The sequence below is a fragment of the Myotis brandtii genome, unplaced genomic scaffold (genome assembly GCF_000412655.1).
Source record: "Myotis brandtii unplaced genomic scaffold, ASM41265v1 scaffold26, whole genome shotgun sequence".
Lineage (NCBI taxonomy): Eukaryota > Metazoa > Chordata > Mammalia > Chiroptera > Vespertilionidae > Myotis > Myotis brandtii.
The window spans coordinates 3142093-3160423 of record NW_005359880.1 but is presented as its reverse complement, the minus strand read 5'-3'; the positions used below and the strand labels follow the sequence as shown (position 1 = coordinate 3160423).

At 44.6% G+C, this 18331-nt stretch overlaps 1 protein-coding gene across 1 annotated transcript; it reads left to right on the top strand.

Annotated features, from left to right (window-relative positions):
- Positions 1-568: 568 nt before the first annotated feature.
- On the top strand, positions 569-2988 carry DIRAS3 (DIRAS family, GTP-binding RAS-like 3). The gene is made up of 2 exons (XM_005868054.2): positions 569-677; positions 1799-2988. Exon 2 carries the CDS (start codon positions 1857-1859, stop codon positions 2544-2546), a length of 690 nt encoding a protein of 229 aa, XP_005868116.1. The 5' UTR covers positions 569-677; positions 1799-1856; the 3' UTR covers positions 2547-2988.
- Positions 2989-18331: the final 15343 nt, after the last annotated feature.

The following is an 18331-nucleotide window of genomic DNA, read 5'->3' as shown; positions in this document are numbered from 1 at the left end:
GTGGTTTCATATTTTCATCATCTCTTGTGAATTCTATTTAATAATCTTATAATTGGACTTCTCTGGGATTTAAAGGCTTTAACTTTGGGATATATGTTTTCCACCCCAGTTTTTCCTCTGTGTGTGTGTGTGTGTGTGTGTGTGTGTGTATGTCTTGCCTCCAAAAGCATCTTTATTCCTGCCCTGGTCTTTTAAATAAGGTTTTTGTGATGATCAAATGAGACATTAGAGAAAGAGAAGGGATGAATGTGATAGCTGCTTAATGTCCCTGGGTTTAAAGGGCACCCTCATCCCTCTGACATGGAACCTGTCTAAACCACAGGAAATCCAACAGGGAGGAAGGCCCTGCAGTCTCTTAAAACAGAAATCTTGGTATGGCTAAGCCCACAGAGGCCAGAGCCTGTGAATCCAGGACCCCCACCCCGCTTCCTCCAGCCCTGGGCTTAGGGTACAGGCACTCTCAGGTGTGGGGGACGCCAGGACGGAAGGCTGGGGGAAGGGTGGGCAGGCATCTGTGCTCAGCCAGCCCCCCACAAGGACGGTCCCCCCTCTGCCTATCGCGCAAGTGGAGTCTCCCAGCCTGCGCCCCCAGGTCTAACGGAGGAGAATTTTGGGAGCATTTCTCTCGGAACTTCCAAGCGAGCTGGTTGTGCTGCGCGCTCCTGTTGCAGCTTCAGGTAAGCGATTGGTGACGCATCTGCAAATACCGCCATTGCCGCCTGGGTCCGGAGTGGATTTGCCCGCTAGCATCTTGCTTTTTAAGTATTCTATTTTTTTAAAAAAAAACACAAATAGCTCTTAGCTATTGTTTCTAGTGGCGTCATTCCATTCCTGAAAGAAAGATATCCTGGCTATTTTTCAGGAGCCTTCCCCTTGAAAAATGTATTGCGTCGTTTGTTGCTTTTTGTAGATGAGCAAGGGATTACTAAACGGCAGATAGTACCCTTTACAAAGGGGCGGATGTGGTTGTTATATTGCAGCAATACATAGTACAAAATCTTTTTTTAAGATTATGGCAAATACTTAGGCTACATGCCAGGATTTCTACGTGACATCGGAGCAGATACTGATCAAACCTTCCCACATGCAGATGTTCTGCATTCTGTTATTTAACGCTCACAACAGTTCAGTGACGTGGATAGTGTTTTGCCCGTGTTGCAGATGCAAACACTGATAAAGATCGCAAAGCCCGCAAGTGACGGAGCCTGTGGTTGAAAGGCAGATGCTTCTGGTTCCCTGGGATAGGTCTCTTCTTAGGATAAAATAGTTTACACTAGCATTTGAGGTATAAGACTCATTGTTGGTGTAAGAGCTGTGGTTTCATTTTTCATCATTCTATTTAGTTATCTTTTAATTCGACCTTGCTGGCATGTAAAGGCTTTAACTTTGGGGTATATATTTTTCTACCCCAATTTTTTCTCTGTGCGCGCGCGGGGCATGGAGCGGGGGCTGGGGGCGGTCTTGGGGGGGTGTGGACTGGCGGGCACGTCTTCCGCGGGGACCCTCCCTGGATGACACGGAGACAGTTGCTGTGGGCAGTGGGTATCTCTGGCACCATGAACCAAGCATCCTGTCTCCTGTGGTTTTAGTTGCTCATTTTAAACAGTAGCCACCGGGTACAGCGCCCTTGTTGGCGCGATCCTGGCGTCTGTTATAAGCCAAACTCCGTCTAAGAGGAGGGAGGATGTGGGGTTGGGGAGCAAGCTGAGAGACCCCGCCCCCCCCCCCCAGCGTCGCCAGGCAGGGGACCACGTTCCAGGTTCTAAGTGGCATCTCTCTCCCTTTTCTTCCTCCCTAGGCTCCGCCTGCTCAGTGCCAGAGAAGTTGTGCGCACGTCTTCGTGCCAGTTCGCGACCATGGGCAACTCTTGCTCTGGCCTCAAGGAGAAGCTGGGGCAGAGGCTGCGACCTTCGCCCACGCTGAATTTCATCCGCTCTATCCTGATCCCTAAGAAGAAAAAAGATTTCTGCGTGGTGGTCCTGGGCTCTGCCGGCGTCGGCAAGAGCGCCCTGGTGCAGAGATGGGTCAACAGCTGCTACTCTGATAAGTACGTGCCCCAGGCGCCTATGGCCGATGTCATCTACCATGTGCCCGACGGATTCTTCGGCTCGGGAACCAAGATGCGCATTACCGATCTACCTGGCGGTCAGCTCTACCCGGCCTTGCAGTGCCTCAAGATTGCCAGGGGCCACGCCTTCATCCTGGTCTACTCGGTCACCGAGAAGCAAACCCTGGAAGAGCTGACGCCCTTCTATGAGCTGATCCGCGAGATCAAGGGTGGAAACCTGTACAAATACCCGATCGTGCTGGTGGGCAACAAATGCGATGAGGTCCGCCGGGAGCTGACCACGCTAGATGGCGCTGCCTACGCGCTGAAGTGGAATTGCGGCTTCTTCGAGACCTCCGCCAAGAAGAACGTCAACGTGGAGGAGCTGTTTTTTGAGCTGCTGACCCAAGAGAGGGAGCCCGATACCACCCCCCAGCCCACCCCCGTGAAATCCCAGATGCCCAATATCGCCGAAGACGTGCTGGCCGCTGCGTCCTAATGGGAGCCCTGACCACCTTCTCCGACAGAGGGTAGAGAACGTGGACTGATGACAGTGGAACGTGTCACCTGTACAGGACTGTGTGCTGTGCTTTGGGTTGTAACAGCTAGACGTCAGTATATGTCCCCTGTCAATTCATAATTTTTCTTTTTCCCAGGCCAAGAGACTTCAAATTGTTACAATGTTGATATTGGAGGAGGGAAAAAAGGAGAAATCTTGACGGACTTCAGAGATAATTGTTTGAAAAAAGAGAATGAAATAGCAAAATAAACGGAAAGATGCCACTGTCCTTGTAACCCTGTTACCATGTATTAATTTTTAAACATTTCAAGTCCTGTAAATGTCCAAACCTTTCTTGTTGAGTACGTAATATGTTAAGAAATGTGTTTTTGCAACAAAAGCTTTGCTAGATGACTGGGAGACAGATCTACTAAACAAGATAAATGAATATTTTGAGTATTGAGGGTGGGGGCAGAGAAAATTATGAAGGTGGAGACTGGGGGGAGGCGGGAGGGGGGAAATGATATCTGTAATACTATCAACAATAACAAATAAATTTAAAAATGAAAAATAAATAAATAAAGATGTGCCAGTGTCCTGAGTCATTTAAAAATGTTTGGATAGTCCACATTGTGGTTTTCAGAAAGCATAATGGTTCCATGACTTAAAGCTTTTCCTGCATATGATCACCTGTGATAATTGTTTCTCAACAACAAAATCACATAATAGCATTGAAATTTCAGCCCTAGCTGCTTTGCTCAGTGGATAGAACTTCGGCCTGCAGGCTGGAGGGTTTGATTCTGGTCAGGGCACATGTCCAGGTTGCAGGCTTGATCCTCAGTAGGGGTGTGCAGGAGGCAGCTGATCAATTATTCTCTCTCATCATTGATGTTTCTATCTCTCTCCCTTCTGAAATCAATATAAATATGTATTAAAAATAAGTCAATGTCACAGGGGAAAAAAGGAAAAAAAATTTCAACCACATCTGGTGAGGGTTTTTAAGAATTTCACACATGGACACTCCTGCCCTCTTGAAATTAGCCAGTGTGGGAGGGGTGGGTAGGGAGGGGCCCCTGCAGTGCAGAGCTGGTTTATAACCACAATCTTCTGGGCTGACATCTGGAAGAACTCCAGGGGTCTTTGAAGAAGAGGCTCACTCTGGTGCTGTCTTAGTGGTACTGGTAAAGAGCAAACCTCAACCTGTGGCTGCCGCAAAAATGTTCCCTCAAGAAATACTGGAACCCTAGCTGGTTTGGCTGAGTGGATAGAGTGTTGGCCTGCGAACTGAAGGGTCCCGGGTTCTATTCCAGTCAAGGGCACATGACCCGGTTGTGGGCTCCATCCCCAGTGGGGGGTTAGTGATAGGGCTAGGGCTAGGGCTAGGGCTAGTGTTATCTCATCAGTGATGTTTCTGTTTCTCTTTCCCCTCTCCCTTCCTCTCTGAAATCAATAAAAATATGTTTGTTTGTTTTTAAAAAGAAACTTAAAAAAAAAGAAATACTAGATATAGGGGGATAGAAGGTAAGGGGAGCCTTCCTCTCTGAAATCAATAAAAATATGTTTGTTTTTAAAAAGAAACTTAAAAAAAAGGAATACTTGCCTTAGGGGAATGGAAGGTAAGGGGAAAAATGGCTGGGATTTGAAATTTAAGAAAGTCCTTCCTAAGGCAAATTTTGAAAAAGATTAATTTTATATTCGAACATGATTTTTGAGAGAGAGAGAGAGAGAGAGAGAGAACATATCTATACATGTCCTTGCTTTCAAATATTTTTTTTCAATTGGGGGAAGAAGGGGAAGGATCTCAATCTGGTGATCCCCGCCCCCCATAAAATATTGAGCCAAATACTGAATAATTTATATGTTTTCAAAAAATGGTTTCATATAGCATGATTTCCAGGGAACACTCACACTGTTGAGAAGGAACCATAAACATCTATTTCATAATAGTACAAAGTTTTGAGCTTAGAAAATCCGTTCAGTAGCTCACTTTAAACAGTCAATTATTTAAGATTTTCCTTTTTCACATTCAAAGCAATTATTCTTAACCACTAGGAAATACCTAAGTGGGCTTACCATATTGTTTTTTATATACTCTAAAAAATAATTCTTAGCTAAAGTTCCTAGTGGAGTTATTCCATTTCTAAAAGAAAAATAGTCTATCAGCTGTTTTCAAGGAGAATTATCCTTGAAAAATGTATTGCATTAGCTTTAAAAATCAATTTAATGGATCATTTTAAACAGTCATATTATTTAAGATTTCCCTTTTTCACTTTTGAAGCAATTATTTTCAACAACTAGAAAATACCTAAGTGGTCTTATCATATTGCTTTTTAAGTATTCTACTTTAAAAAAAATAGTTCTTAGCTAAAATTTTTAATGTAGTTACTCCATTTCTAAAAGAAAAATACTCTATCCTGGCTATTTTTCAGAATTCTCCATGAAAAAATGTATTGCATTCATTATTGCTTCTTACAGATGCAAAAAAATATCCTCTGGTGAGGATTAACAAATCTATATAATAAAAGACTAAGGGATTACTAAGTGGCAAATACTACCCTTTAGAAAGGGGAGGGTGTGTTTTTCATGTTGCAATAATACATAGCATAAAATATTTTAAGATTATAGCCAATATTTATAATTAATAGCCAATAATAGCTACATGCTAGTGTTTCTACATTACATAGGAGCAAATACTGATCAAATCTTTCCACATGCCAATGTTCTCCATTGTATTATTTATTCCTCATGACTATTCAATGAAGTGGCCACTGTTTTGCCCATTTTGCAGTTGGAAACACTGAGAAAGGTCACAAAACCAGTAAGTGGCAGAGCCTATTGTTGAAGCCAGATGTTCTGCTCCAGAATCAGTGCTCCTCACCACGGTGGTGTGCTTTTTCCCCATATGACTAGTCAAAGTACAAGTGGCTGACTTTCTGTTCCCTATATTATACCCATGTGGGAAAGAAAGTTTCTGCAAAGCCCCTCTAGAATCCAAGTGGGAGGTTAAGAAGCAAATCAACAATTACAACATGGGTGAGGATAGAGTGTCTTAGAAACTGGGAAGAGAAGCACTTTATGGGCATTGGAGAACATTTCCCCGAAGAGATTGATGACTGGAATCTTTTATGCCCAGTGGGAGTTGGTTTAGGTGGAGCTGGTATGGGTAGGGGGAAGGAGAAGATGACATTTTTAGGGGAATAGAAAAATGTGAAAAAAAAGGTCTTGACAAAACGTGGGGTCTAAGAGATAACAGTATGTTTCCAGAAATGGATGGAGCAAACTGTGGCAGATGAGCTGCGAAGTCAGAGTTTAGAATTCACCCTTTAGAGCAGTGGTTCTCAACCTTCCTAATGCCACGACCCTTTAATACAGTTCCTCATGTTGTGGTGACCCCCAATTTCATTGTTACAAATTGAACATAATTAAAGCATAGTGATTAATCACAAAACAATATGTAAATATATGTGTGTTTTCCGATGGTCTTAGACGACCCCGTGAAAGGGTCATTCGACCCCCAAAGTGGTCGCGACCCACAAGTTGAGAACCGCTGCTCTAGAGGTACTGGGGACTTAATAAGGATTGAAGCAGATTTTATCAGACTTGCATTAAAGAGAGATCACTCTGGAGCCTCTGTAAGAGGTACTGAAAAGAGGCAGGTAGACAAATTTAGAAACTACTAGAACAGTGTTTTGAGTAAACAATCTAGGCATTGCCAGAAGGAATGGAGACAAAGGGATGGATCTGAAAACTATTTAGTAGGGAAAATGACCAGAGCGTGGTGATGTGTTGCAAGAGAGTTTGGAAGAGAAGAAGAAACTAACAGATGACTCGTTTTTGAGTGGGATTCCTGAGTAAGTTCAGGGATCATTAGCCAAGTTCAGTAAGGCAGAAAGAAGAACCAACTTGTGGGAACATCTATTTGCCTATGTACATGAGGAGAATAAATTACATTTTGGGTGATAGTTGCCAGGATAGCCAGGTGGACGTTTCCAATGGGAACTAGACTGGGAGTAGGAACTGGAAACAAAGATTTGTGAGTTTTCAGCACAGAGCTGGTGGTAAGGTTGTGGAGGAGGCAAGAGGAGGCACAATCAAAAGACTTAGCTGGGACGGAGTCCTGGGGAACACCATCACTTAGAAAGCTACTGACCCAGAGGAAACTGAAGGACACTTAGAAGTCACCAAAAGGTAGGAGGAAACTCATAATGTGCAGTATTAAATGCTGAGGGAGAAATGAGTTTCAAGAAGTATATACACTATAATAGGAAAAAATTTTTAACGAGTAAGATAAGCACTAGAAAGTGTTGCTTAGATTTAGTGTTTAGGGGATTTCTGGTTCCAGCCAAGATAAAGCAGCCCCATTCCTCCCAGGCATTCCTCTTACAGCTGAAATAACCCTGGACCTAACACGACAAAGGAACAAAGGAAAACACTTCACGGTGGACAGAGTGAAGACCTCAGGACCTCGGGAGGCGAGGAATGACATGATGGTGATGTCCCTGAGTCTCCTTATCATCTCCCACACACCCTGCAGAAACCTTCAGGTTCCAACTGCCAACAGGCACAGACCAAAGCACATTTCCCCTAGCTAGCCACTCAGGAAAAGGGTGGTTTATTTATTTACTTGTTTACTAGAGGCCCGGTGCACGAAATACGTGCACTGGGGTAGGGGTGGGGTCCCTCAGCCCAGCCTGTGCCCTCTTGCAGTCGGGACCCCTCGCTCCTTACCACTCACCTGCTCGCTGCTCCTTAGTGCTACCATGGAGGTAGGAGAGGCTCCTGCCACCGCCGCTGTGCTCGCCAGCTGTGAGCCTGGCTTCTGGCTGAGTGGTGCTCCCCCTGTGGGAGCGCACTGACCACCAGGTGGCAGCTCCTGTGTTGAGCGTCTGCCCCCTGGTGGTCAGTGCGCATCATAGAGACCAGTCATTCTGGTTGTTCTGCCATAAAATTCATGGTGCATGAAATTCATGCAGGGGGGGGGGAGGGTCCCTCAACCCAGCCTGCCCCCTCTCACAGACTGGGAGGCAACAGGGGATGTCCTACTGATGGCTTCTGCCTGCTCCCCATGGGGAGCAGGCCTAAGCCGCAGTCTGGCCTCCCTCTGTGGGAGTTGACCGGGCTGATCAGGGGAAGGCACCAGACCCATCCCCCAACTACTGCTGCCACTGCCGGCCGCCGCAGACGCCAAGGTGTTTTCATTAACATGGAGTCCAGTCCCTTCACCACAAAAAAATGACAACTTTCTTTAGGCATTTTCAAGATGTGTCTTTCAGCCCTAACCGGTTTGGCTCAGTGGATAGAGCGTCGGCCTGCGGACTCAAGGGTCCCAGGTTCGATTCCGGTCAAGGGCATGTACCTTGGCTGTGGGCACATCCCCAGTAGGGGGCGTGCAGGAGGCAGCTGATCAATGTTTCTCGCTCATAGATGTTTCTAACTATCCCTCTCCCTTCCTCTCTTAAAAAAAAAAAAAAGAGATGTGTCTTTCATAGGATATGACATTTCTTTCTTTTTTTTTAATCCTCACCTGAGGATATGTTTCCATTGATTTTTAGAGAACTTGGAAGAGAGAGGGAAAGACAGAGAGGAACATCAATGTGAGAGGGACACTTTGATTGGTTGTCTCCTGCATGAGCCCTGACCTGGACCCCGGCCAGGGAGGAGCCTGCAACCTAGGCACATGCCCTTGATCAGAATTGAACCTGGACCCTGCGGTTGGCAGGCTGAGGCTCTATCCACTGAGCCAAACTGACTAGGGCAGGATATGACATTTCTTAGCCACTCCAGTAGCGGACCTTAGTTTTTTCCTCCAGGAGTGAGGTGGAAAAATCCTAGATCACCTTCTTGGATTTTTATTACTCAAGTTACCAAGAACACTGTGAGTGGCGGCGTACAGGGAGCTTAGCCAATGAGCAGTCAGAAAAGGTGTTTCCTCTGCAGCTCACATGCAGAGGCCCCACTGCATTGTGTCCGCTGGGGTGGGGGTGTGCTCCAAGCTGCGCGGCAGCCGCCAGGAGCACACCTCCAGCCCTGCGTTGTGTCCACTGGGCTGGGGGCATGCTGCCTGCCCAAACGCCCTCCCTCCCTTCCTTTATGGCCAGGGTGTGGGATGCTGGCCTCGTCGCCAGGGTGATGATGCCAGCGTCCCGCCCAGGCCACTATGGGCGCTGCCATCTTTGTGGCAGAGTGATGGTTAATTTGCATATTACCCTTTTATTAGATTAGATTTGTTAATCCTCACCAGAGGATATTTTTCCATTGATTTTTGGGGAGATCAGAAGAGAGAGGGAAAGACAGAGAGAAACATCGATGTGAGAGAAACACATTGACTGGCTGCCTCTGGCACACACCCAAATCAGGGAGGAGCTTGCAATCAAGGTACGCATCCTTGATCAGAATCGAACCCAGGACCCTTTGGTCCACAGGCCGACACTTCATTCACTGAGCCAAACCAGCCACAGCCAGGAGAAGGGTGGTTTAATAACAGAAAACCTTTCAGGCAATATGCACCCTGCTCTACACCAACACCAACAGCAAAACCCCTGCTCTTCTTCCTGCCTCCACATCGAACTGGTCTTCCATGCCTGATACCCTACCCTGTGGAAGCGGGTGACAGTGTTCTGATGTCCCCGCCTGCTGCTGGACAACAGGACAGCACAGGGAGCTCATCTCTCCCGGAGTGGCAGATTCCCTCCACCCCTCCCCACTGGCAGGGTGATGGGGGTGGGGCTGAGCAGGGAGCTGATGTGCCCAGGCCCCTTCTAGGGAGTTCCTCAGGTGCGTGGCAGGGATCTGAGCCTCATGACCACCTGCCAGCGCTGAGACTGAAGGCGGTAGTGAGAAGTGAGCAAGTCAGCTCTCCAGTTCTCCCTCACCCCACACCACTGCTCCCTCCAGTGTCTCAGCTTCCTTGTCCATAATACAAAAGTCTGGGACAAGATGATCTCTTAGAGAGAGAGAGAGAGACTTTACATTATTTCTGTTTGGAGGGGATCAGGGAGGATACAAACCATTCTAACTGTTTTTTGAGCTAATAGTGTTATTCAAAGGAGCTGGAACCTACAGCTTCTATTTTTGCATTATCCAAGAGTAGCCTCTAGCCTTACATTACTTCTTCACTTGGAATGTGGCTACTTCAAAGTGAGATGGATTGCTTTACATGTTGAAAGGATAATACTTTAGATACAGTGGGTCCAATAACCTATATTGTTTAAATAAATTGTGTTTCTTCTTACCTTTTAAAATATGGCTACCAGAAAATTTTAAATTATTTTTGTGGCTCATATTATATTCCTATTGGACAGTGCTATTCTATATTAAGAGTGAAAATATGCCCCCTCCATTAATATGAAATTTAATAAATGTAACTATTTGACACTAGTATCGTGGGTATACGTGGGAGTGTTCATAGCTGCTCATCCGCCTTGTCCTCCAGGTTATTAAGTGTGGCCCGAAAGAAATTTTCCAAACACAGAAGAGCATAGTTCTGCCCCCATGTTCTGCCTCCAAATTTCCTTCCCAGTCTTCTCTGTGAGCACATCACATCAGGCAGCCTTTTCCCAACCAACTTGGACAATTTGCTGTTCACCCAAACATCCTATGTGGTTGTACCTTAGCTGTTTCCTCAATTAGGCACTTTTTCTTCCATTTTCTGCCTATCGAAATTTTGTCCACTCTCTAAAACCCAGCCCAAATACCAAATACCACCCCCACTGAGGGCTTCCCTGTCTTTCAGTAATTATTCACAAAAGTTTTCAAGAGTCGGCAATATGCTGGCCCTGTAAGAAGCTTGCCATCTAACAAGGCAGACGAGGAAGGAAATAGAAAAGCACAACAGATTGGGACAGGTGCTATAAGTGGGTCCATTCTCCACTCTGCTATCATAGGGATCTTTCAAAAATGTAATTTGATTAGACTGCTGCTCTAAGAGCTATCATCTGCCAGATATTCGGACAAATATGCACAGCTATGTGGACAATGACGTGTGTGAATCTCATCTCTGCCACGTACTGTGTGTCTGTGGGGCAAATACGGAAGTTTTCTGGGCATCGTTTTCCTCAAATGTAAAATGGGGGTGACAACAATGGTTTCTATCCAGGATGGTTGAATTTAAAGAGGTTAATACACATGGAAGACTTAGAATAGTGCTTAGCACCTTATAAGCAGTCCAAAAATATCAGCTATTATTATTTTTTTAAATATATTCTTACTGATTTCAGAGAGGAAGGGAGAGGGAGAGAGAGTTAGAAACATCAGTGATGAGAGAATCATTGATCAGCTGCCTCCTACACGCCCCCTACTGGGTATCGAGCCCACAGCCCAGGCATGTGCCCTGACAGGGAATGGAACCATGACCTCCTGGTTCATAGGTTGACACTTAACCACTGAACCACACCAGCTGGGCAGCTATTGTTATTATTAACAAAAGACTGGAAGTTACCTAAATGACTATCACCTTAGGCCAATGTATATTAAAATAATGAGATGATATGGCCCAACACACTGTATTTCTAAGATTTATTTTAAATTCACTCCCATTTGAGGTTGTGTGTGTGTGTGTGTGTGTGTGTGTGTGAATAATAGAAAACTTCTAGAAGGAATTCAAGTAATTGTTAATAGACATTGGCCCTGAAAAAGGGAATGACAGCTTAGTAGGGAGAGCAGACCAGCTTTTAATTTTATAACTTTTAATACAGTTTGAATTATATGACTATGTGCATACATTATTTTTGAATTTTGAAAAACAAACAAACAGATAATTACCTTGAGTCGCAGCAGGAAAGGCAAAGTGGGGACTAGAATCCTACTTTTCTAATCTCAACCCCAATGCTGTTTCTTTGAAATCTATTTTTTATTGATTTCAGAGAGAAAGTGAGAGGGAGAGAGAGCTAGAAACATCAATGATGAGAGAGAATCATTGGTCGGCTGCCTCCTGCACGCCCCCTACTGGGGATTGAGCTTTGCAACCAGGGCATGTGCCCTTGACTGGAATTGAACGTGGGACCCTTCAGTCCACAGATGTTTTATCCACTGAGCTAAACCGGGTAGGGGGCAACCCCAATGCTTTTTCAATTTTATTCAGTATTAAAGTAACCCCAGGGAGGAATTACATGGTCTAATTAAAAGAAAAGAACTCTAAGTGTTATTGTGCATCTAGCTGATGACATTTAACAGATGAGGAACAGTGACGCCCAGGATAGTTAAATAAGTAACCTAAGGTCAATGCTGGGTTCACTGAAATTGGGATTCTCTCCTCAACCACCTCATCAACCTGATGTCACTCAAATGAACCCCAGAGTCAAAAAATGCCGATTTAGTCCTCTGTCTTTCCTTCTTTGCCTTTTCTGCTGCTCACAACCTTGCGAGTCATGCAAATGAAATAAAGTACCGTGAAAACAATGTTCACGATGCCTGGCACGTAGTGAGTCCTCAGCAGCTTAGCTGAATTAGATTGATGCTTCCTTCCCTATTTACCTCTCCTAGATATTTACCCAAAGACTAATGCCAATGGCACTCTACCCAACATCACTGCCTCTGGACTCAGGGAGATTATATGTTCCCCTGATGTTTGCAGGAGAAGCACATCTAAAAAATTCCATTTCTAAAAGCTGTAAACCCAGGCGTGGGAGTAACTAGCCTGCCACGTTCATGCATGTCCTCCTGTTTGCTCCTTTTGCTCAGAAAGCTCAGGCGGCCTCTTTGTAAAGGTCGTCATTAATTTCGAGCCGGCGAGAAAGAAAGGGATTCAGAGAGAAATGACTCATAATTGCAGTCCTCTATGAGTATGTTTTTCTCTGCAACCTGGAGCTGAACACTGTGAAACATATTTGTTCCCAGTGTAATTTAAATGTGAATTAAGTAGTGCTCTGAGGACGGGCTATTTGAGACAAGGAATTGCTTGAAAATGCCCACCTGATAAAAAATGCCTCCTCTCCTGCTAGTAGGGGCACTCTTTAAGGTAATAACTTTGGTGTCAGCTCTGCCATTCTAAATGAGCTGGCAACCTCTGGAAACTTCTGAGAACTGCAGTTTTTTCATCTTTAAAATGAGAGGAATTCAGCCCTAGCTGGTTTGGCTCAGCGATAGAGCATTGGCCTAGGGACAAAAGGGTCCTGGTTCAATGCCTGAGTTGTGAGGCTCAATCCCCAGTCCGGGGCATGCAGGAGGCAGCTGGTCAATGATTCTCTCTCATTATTGATGTTTCTATCTCTTTCTCCCTCTGCCTTCCTCTCTGAAATAAGTAAAAAATAATAATAATAAAATGAGAGGAACTCAAACTCAAGGTCCACAGTAGGCAAGTAAGGGAGTCTAAATGATGCTATACAGGAAGATTATGCCCAATCTATATAGCCAGTGGCCTCTACTAAGTTCTGTTGGAAAAATGTGAGATGGATTGCATTACATGTTGAAACAATAATATTAGATATAGTGGGTTAAAGAAAATATATTGTTTAAATAATTTGTGTTTCTTTTTACCTTTTAAAATAGGGTTACCAGAAAGTTTTCAATTATATTTGTGGCTCATTTCTGTGACTCACATTATATTCCTATTGGACAATACTATTCTATATTAAGAGTGGCGGTCGGAATTAATTTCTAATTTGAATTTGATCACTTACATTCGCCAGGATCAACAATCAAGTGTTGAGAAATGTCTGCATGTATTTAAAATAATGTGTTTTCAGATGTCTAAGTAACCTCACAAAATTCGAGGTTAACAGCAATGTAACAAAATCCACTGAGAGGTATGCTTGCATCTCCCCCACATACTTGGCTGAGTGCAATCTGATGTAATTTAAGTAATTTACTATGGTCGGATGTTTTCTTTGGTTCCTATTTTGTTTTCATAGTTGTCAACAGTGTTCGGGGAACCACCTTGTACGTTAACCTTAGCCCTTGTCTCTGAATATTTCCTCAGATTCAGTTCCTAAGAGTAAAATTATTGGGTTGAGGGGCATGAGCATTTTTAAGGTTCTTGAACTGTATTTCTCAATTGCTTTCTGAAAAGACTGCAACAATTTGCATATCCCCCCCGCCCTGGGCAGAAGTTCCACGCGGGTTGCACATTTTATGTCAGCTTATAAATATCTAACCCTGAATGGTGTCGGTTATTCCAACTTTCAAATTTGATTTTCAGTAATGTGTCTTGGGTTATGTGTCAGGGCAAGACAGTTCCTTCTTAAAACCAGGTTTGCACAGTGGACTGGGGATTAGGTAAATCATCGTTTATGTTGTGGGAGTAGAAAGAAAGGCTGACGTCATTGAGCTCATTGCCTGACAGAAAGGAAAGCGCTGGGAGAACATTTTCTAAAGAAAAGGCAGGACTGACTTTTCTGACACCTTCCTGTTGTCATCTTGAACATAGCAATCCTGATGATTTGGGGCCTGGTGATTCAGAGTGTTTTTCTCCTTTCTGTCACCTCCTGATGAGTTGGGATTCGACCAATTTATTTTTCATTAGCACCTCCACCAGGTACTGGAAGAAGGAATCAAAGGAAAAGGACACCAACGCTGCCCAGGCTTCTCTTTTAATTGGCAGGAGGATAAAATTAGAAAGTAAGTTAACACTCTAATAATCCCTACTCGCCTTGCCCCTCAAATTACAGAAAATTGAAAAATTGTTTTAGAAATAATTGGGAGGGTTTTTCTTTCTATCACAAAAGGTGCCTGATTTTTCTAGCTTGGGATATTTCTAATCTTTTTTAAATCTCTAACATACAGAAGCTTTCATGTTCCTCCAAGAAGCTCCCCAAGATTTTGTCCTGTCTCATCTCACTGATTCCCACAGCACGCCCCCGCTGGCTTAGCTCAGTGATGAGCAGGAGGTGAATTAGGTGACTGTGAACTCTAACCCCAATGATTCTTTGACTCTAACATCTGAATCCAGGATGAGTGCCCTGTGAGGAAGATTGAGGAAGCAGAGGACCCTTTCTCCGTGGCATCTCATATAGGCAAACAGTAATGCCTTCCCACAATAGCTACGTTATTCTAAGCGCGCTACAAATACTACCACATCCAGTCCCAAAGAGGACAGGTACTATTAATAGTGTCGCAATTTACGGATGAGGAAACTGAGGCACAGTTACATTAAGTTATTTGGCCAAGGTCTCACACACAGTAAGTTGCAGAGATGCCTTTTAAACCCAGCCAGGCTGTCCCCAAAGTGGGGGCTCAACCACCATGCTACGCTGCCTCCATAAAGGTCTTTGTCAATTAGCCTCTGGATGGTTCAAATCCTGTTGGCTGTGCTTTCCAATATTGACCCCTTAACCAGGTCTGTGTCTCGCTTACCTCAAACAGAAAATGGGAACACAGGCACACCTCACTGGGGTGGTGTGAAGCATAACCAGTATATTGTTTGTAAAATACCTTTATTCATTTATTGGCATTTGTTAGCTGTGCAACCTTAGGCAAGTTTACTTACTCTCTCTGTACCTCATTTTACATATCTGTCAAATGGACATGATACTAGAATCCATTTCAGGGGGTTGCAGTGAAAATAAGTTAATGCATGTAAAATACTCAGAACAGTATCTGACACAGTGGAAATACTTTTTAAGTTTGTTAATACCATTCTATTACATTACATTCTATTACATTACATTCTATTATATTATATCCATTACATCACATCACATCACATCACATCACATCACATCACATTACATTACATTACATTACATTACATTACATTACATGATAGATGGGCTTCCCTCAGGTCTAGTATAGGAAATTTTTTGAACAAATGACAAAGGTTGGGAGTATTACAAAGGAAAACTGCAGGTTTCTCTAATAGCATCCAATATAAAGCTCTTACCAGGACTAGGGATCAGAGAAGTCTTCTGTAAGAAAGTACCTTAGCGCAGCAGACACTGAAATCTTAATTTCTCCCCAGGAATATTCCTCCCTTACTTTCTGTATTGCCTCCTCTGCTTTCTTCACTCCCACCATCCAATCTGTGAACAAGCCCTACAGGCTCTAATTCTAAAATGCACCCCAAATCTCTCCAATCCCACTGATTTTACCCTCATCTGAGCCACCAACAACTCTACCTTGCCTCCTGTAGGAGCCTTCGAAGGTTCCCCTCCCATGCTTTCTAAACTCTGTCATCTTTACTCGCCAGTTTTGTTTGTGTTGTTTTGTTTTTTGTTTTTTTTTTTACTCGCCAGTTTTCACAGGGTAATCTTCTTAAAGTGTAAGTGTAAATTAAAATGCTCCAGTGACTCCCATTTATACTTAAAATCTGAGCCCCTTTCCCACGGCTTATAATGTCCTAGAGGACCTGCCCCACCCACCTCTGACCTATGGTATACCCCTCTCTCCATCACTGTGCCTAGGAACCCAGGCCTTCTTTTTTCCCTCAACTTTACAGGGCTCAGCCCTGCCTCAGGACCTTTGCACTTGTTGCTGCCTTCTTCCCTGGAGTATGTTTTTGATCATTCATGTCACAGCTCAGATCACTACGAGGTGATCCAATCAATGCATCCCAACCTTTCCCGCCCAATCACCACCCTCCAGAGAGCCTGCAGTTCCCTATCCCATTACTTTCTTATTGCCTTCGCAATAATTACCACAAGAAATTATCTCGTTCGTTCATTGCTTCCTTGTTTACTCTCTATCTCTCACTGGTAGAAAATGAAATTCATAGAACCAGAGGCTCTGCCTTGCCATTCAGTACTGTCGCCAACATCTAAAACAGTGCCTGACACACAGTAGGCACTCAATAAATATTTGTGACTTGAATGACTGATGTTAATTTAAGCTGAATCCTAAAAAAAATATGGGAGTTAACCAAGTGAAGATGAGGAGCAAGTCTTCCAAGCAGGAGAACAGTATGTTCAGAAGCCTAGGGTGGGAAGAGAACTGAAATGGTATTGAAGTGAACTGAAAAGAAGGCTAATGCAGCTGGAGTTCAGAGAACAAGGGAGGACCTGGGACAAGAAGAAGCATGCTGTGCCCTGTAAGTCATGCTAAAGATGGTGGACTTTTTTTTGAGGGCAGTAGGATGTTGTCCTGAGACTTGAGCAACAGCCCTAGCTGGTTTAGCTCAGTAGTTAGAGTGTTGGCCCTCAGACTGAAGGGTTTCGAGTTCGATTCCCATCAAGGGCACATACCTCAGTTGCAGGTTCTCCCCAGTCCCGGTTGGGGAACGTGCAGGAGGCAACCAATCAATGTGTCTCTCTTATACCTATGTTTCTCTCTCTCTCTGTCTCTCCCCCTCCCTTCCACTCCTTCTGAAAACCAATGGAAAAAATACCCTAGGGTGAGGACTAACAAAACAAAACAAACAAAAAAGGAAACTTAAGCAATAGGTTCAGGTTAGTATTTTTAAAAGAATCCTCTGTGGCAAATGGGCAGTTTTCGAGTAGATACAAAACTCCAGGTCATAGCTCCCTCTCCCTTGCCTCAATCTTAACAAAAAAAAACCCTGTAGAGTAGACAAGGAAGGTAAGATTACCTCCAAACTGTAGCCTGAAAAAAGCAAAGATTCTGAGAGCATAAACAAGTTGCTGATGCTCAGGGTGACTTTAGTCTGGCCTTTCCTGGCTTGCAGGCACCATGAACAAAAACAACAACAAGGAGGTGATTGAAGAGCTCACCCCACCGAATGTCCTTGGCGTCTCTCCTCCTTCCTGTTCTACGGCGGGAGGGCTTTGGGCACAATATACATTAGAACCTTTGCTTGGATAAATCTACTTCCTTGTGAAAAGACTATCATGAATCTTGTCTCTTAAAGAGCCTCTCTGCTTCATGAATTTTAACAACCTTCTTCAGTGAAGAAACGTGGCCTCTTGTTGTCATGTTAACATTCAAATCTTGGATGAGTAGAAATATTATACCCCTGGGCTGCCAGGACGATAAGGCCATTCATCCATCGTCCTCACACTGGGTCGTTTTTTTCACCTGCAACTGATGAGTCCTCTGCCCTGGTGCACTTCCTCACCACTCTTCCCCCCTCCTTTCCCCACGACAGTCAGAGCCCAGAATCACAGCTGCCGCAGGGGCAGGAAAGGAGGCACCAAGCAGTGACAGAGCACCCACTACGTGAGTGAGGCGCTACACAGGGCTGATCTCATTTCACCCAGTCACAACATTCCCTGCCCTGTTTTGCTGAGTAACATATCTAATCACATTTTTCAGGTAAAATATACCAACACTTTAGAATCAAAGTCAATATTTTTGTTTTGACTCTCCCCCCACTCCACCACCACCAGCCCTCACATTGTAAGAGCCACCTCGCAGGTGACGCAGCCTCAGGTTTCTCTCCCGACTATTTCATGCTCCGTTATCACTGGGGTCATCCGATTCAAGCACAAATCTCTGCCCTGTTCAGAAACACCCCCTGGATCCCTCTGCCCGCAGTTTACCGTTCAATAAGGAACAGAACCCATCCTGCTAGAAGAATAATACAGAAAAGAGCTTTAGGGCAGTGAGGGGCGGAATGACTCCTGGCGCTTTAGCGAGGGGAGCACTGGCTGCGGGGGCGGGAAGGCATCCCTGAAGGCCGCTGAGCTGGGTTTGCTGCAGGTAGAGAGGCCTCTCTAAGAAGAAAGCAGCTGCCTGGGCAAAGGCACTGAAAGGTGCAAGCCAGGCTCTGGCTGCCCCTGGGACACGTAACAGGCTGGTACTGCACTGCGGAACCTTTCCCAGGCTCCAAGGAGCAGCATAGCAACAAGCATTGATTTGTTACAGCTCGGCTGCCGGGCTGTTTATCTGATGTTGGCGTCCATGTGAACTGCATGCTGATTTATGAAGCTCCATTTCTTCACCAATACGGCACACAGATT

Bases quoted from the DNA above. Each gene is read 5' to 3' on its own strand.
- DIRAS3 (XM_005868054.2), top strand. From the start codon at position 1,857: ATGGGCAACTCTTGCTCTGGCCTCAAGGAGAAGCTGGGGCAGAGGCTG.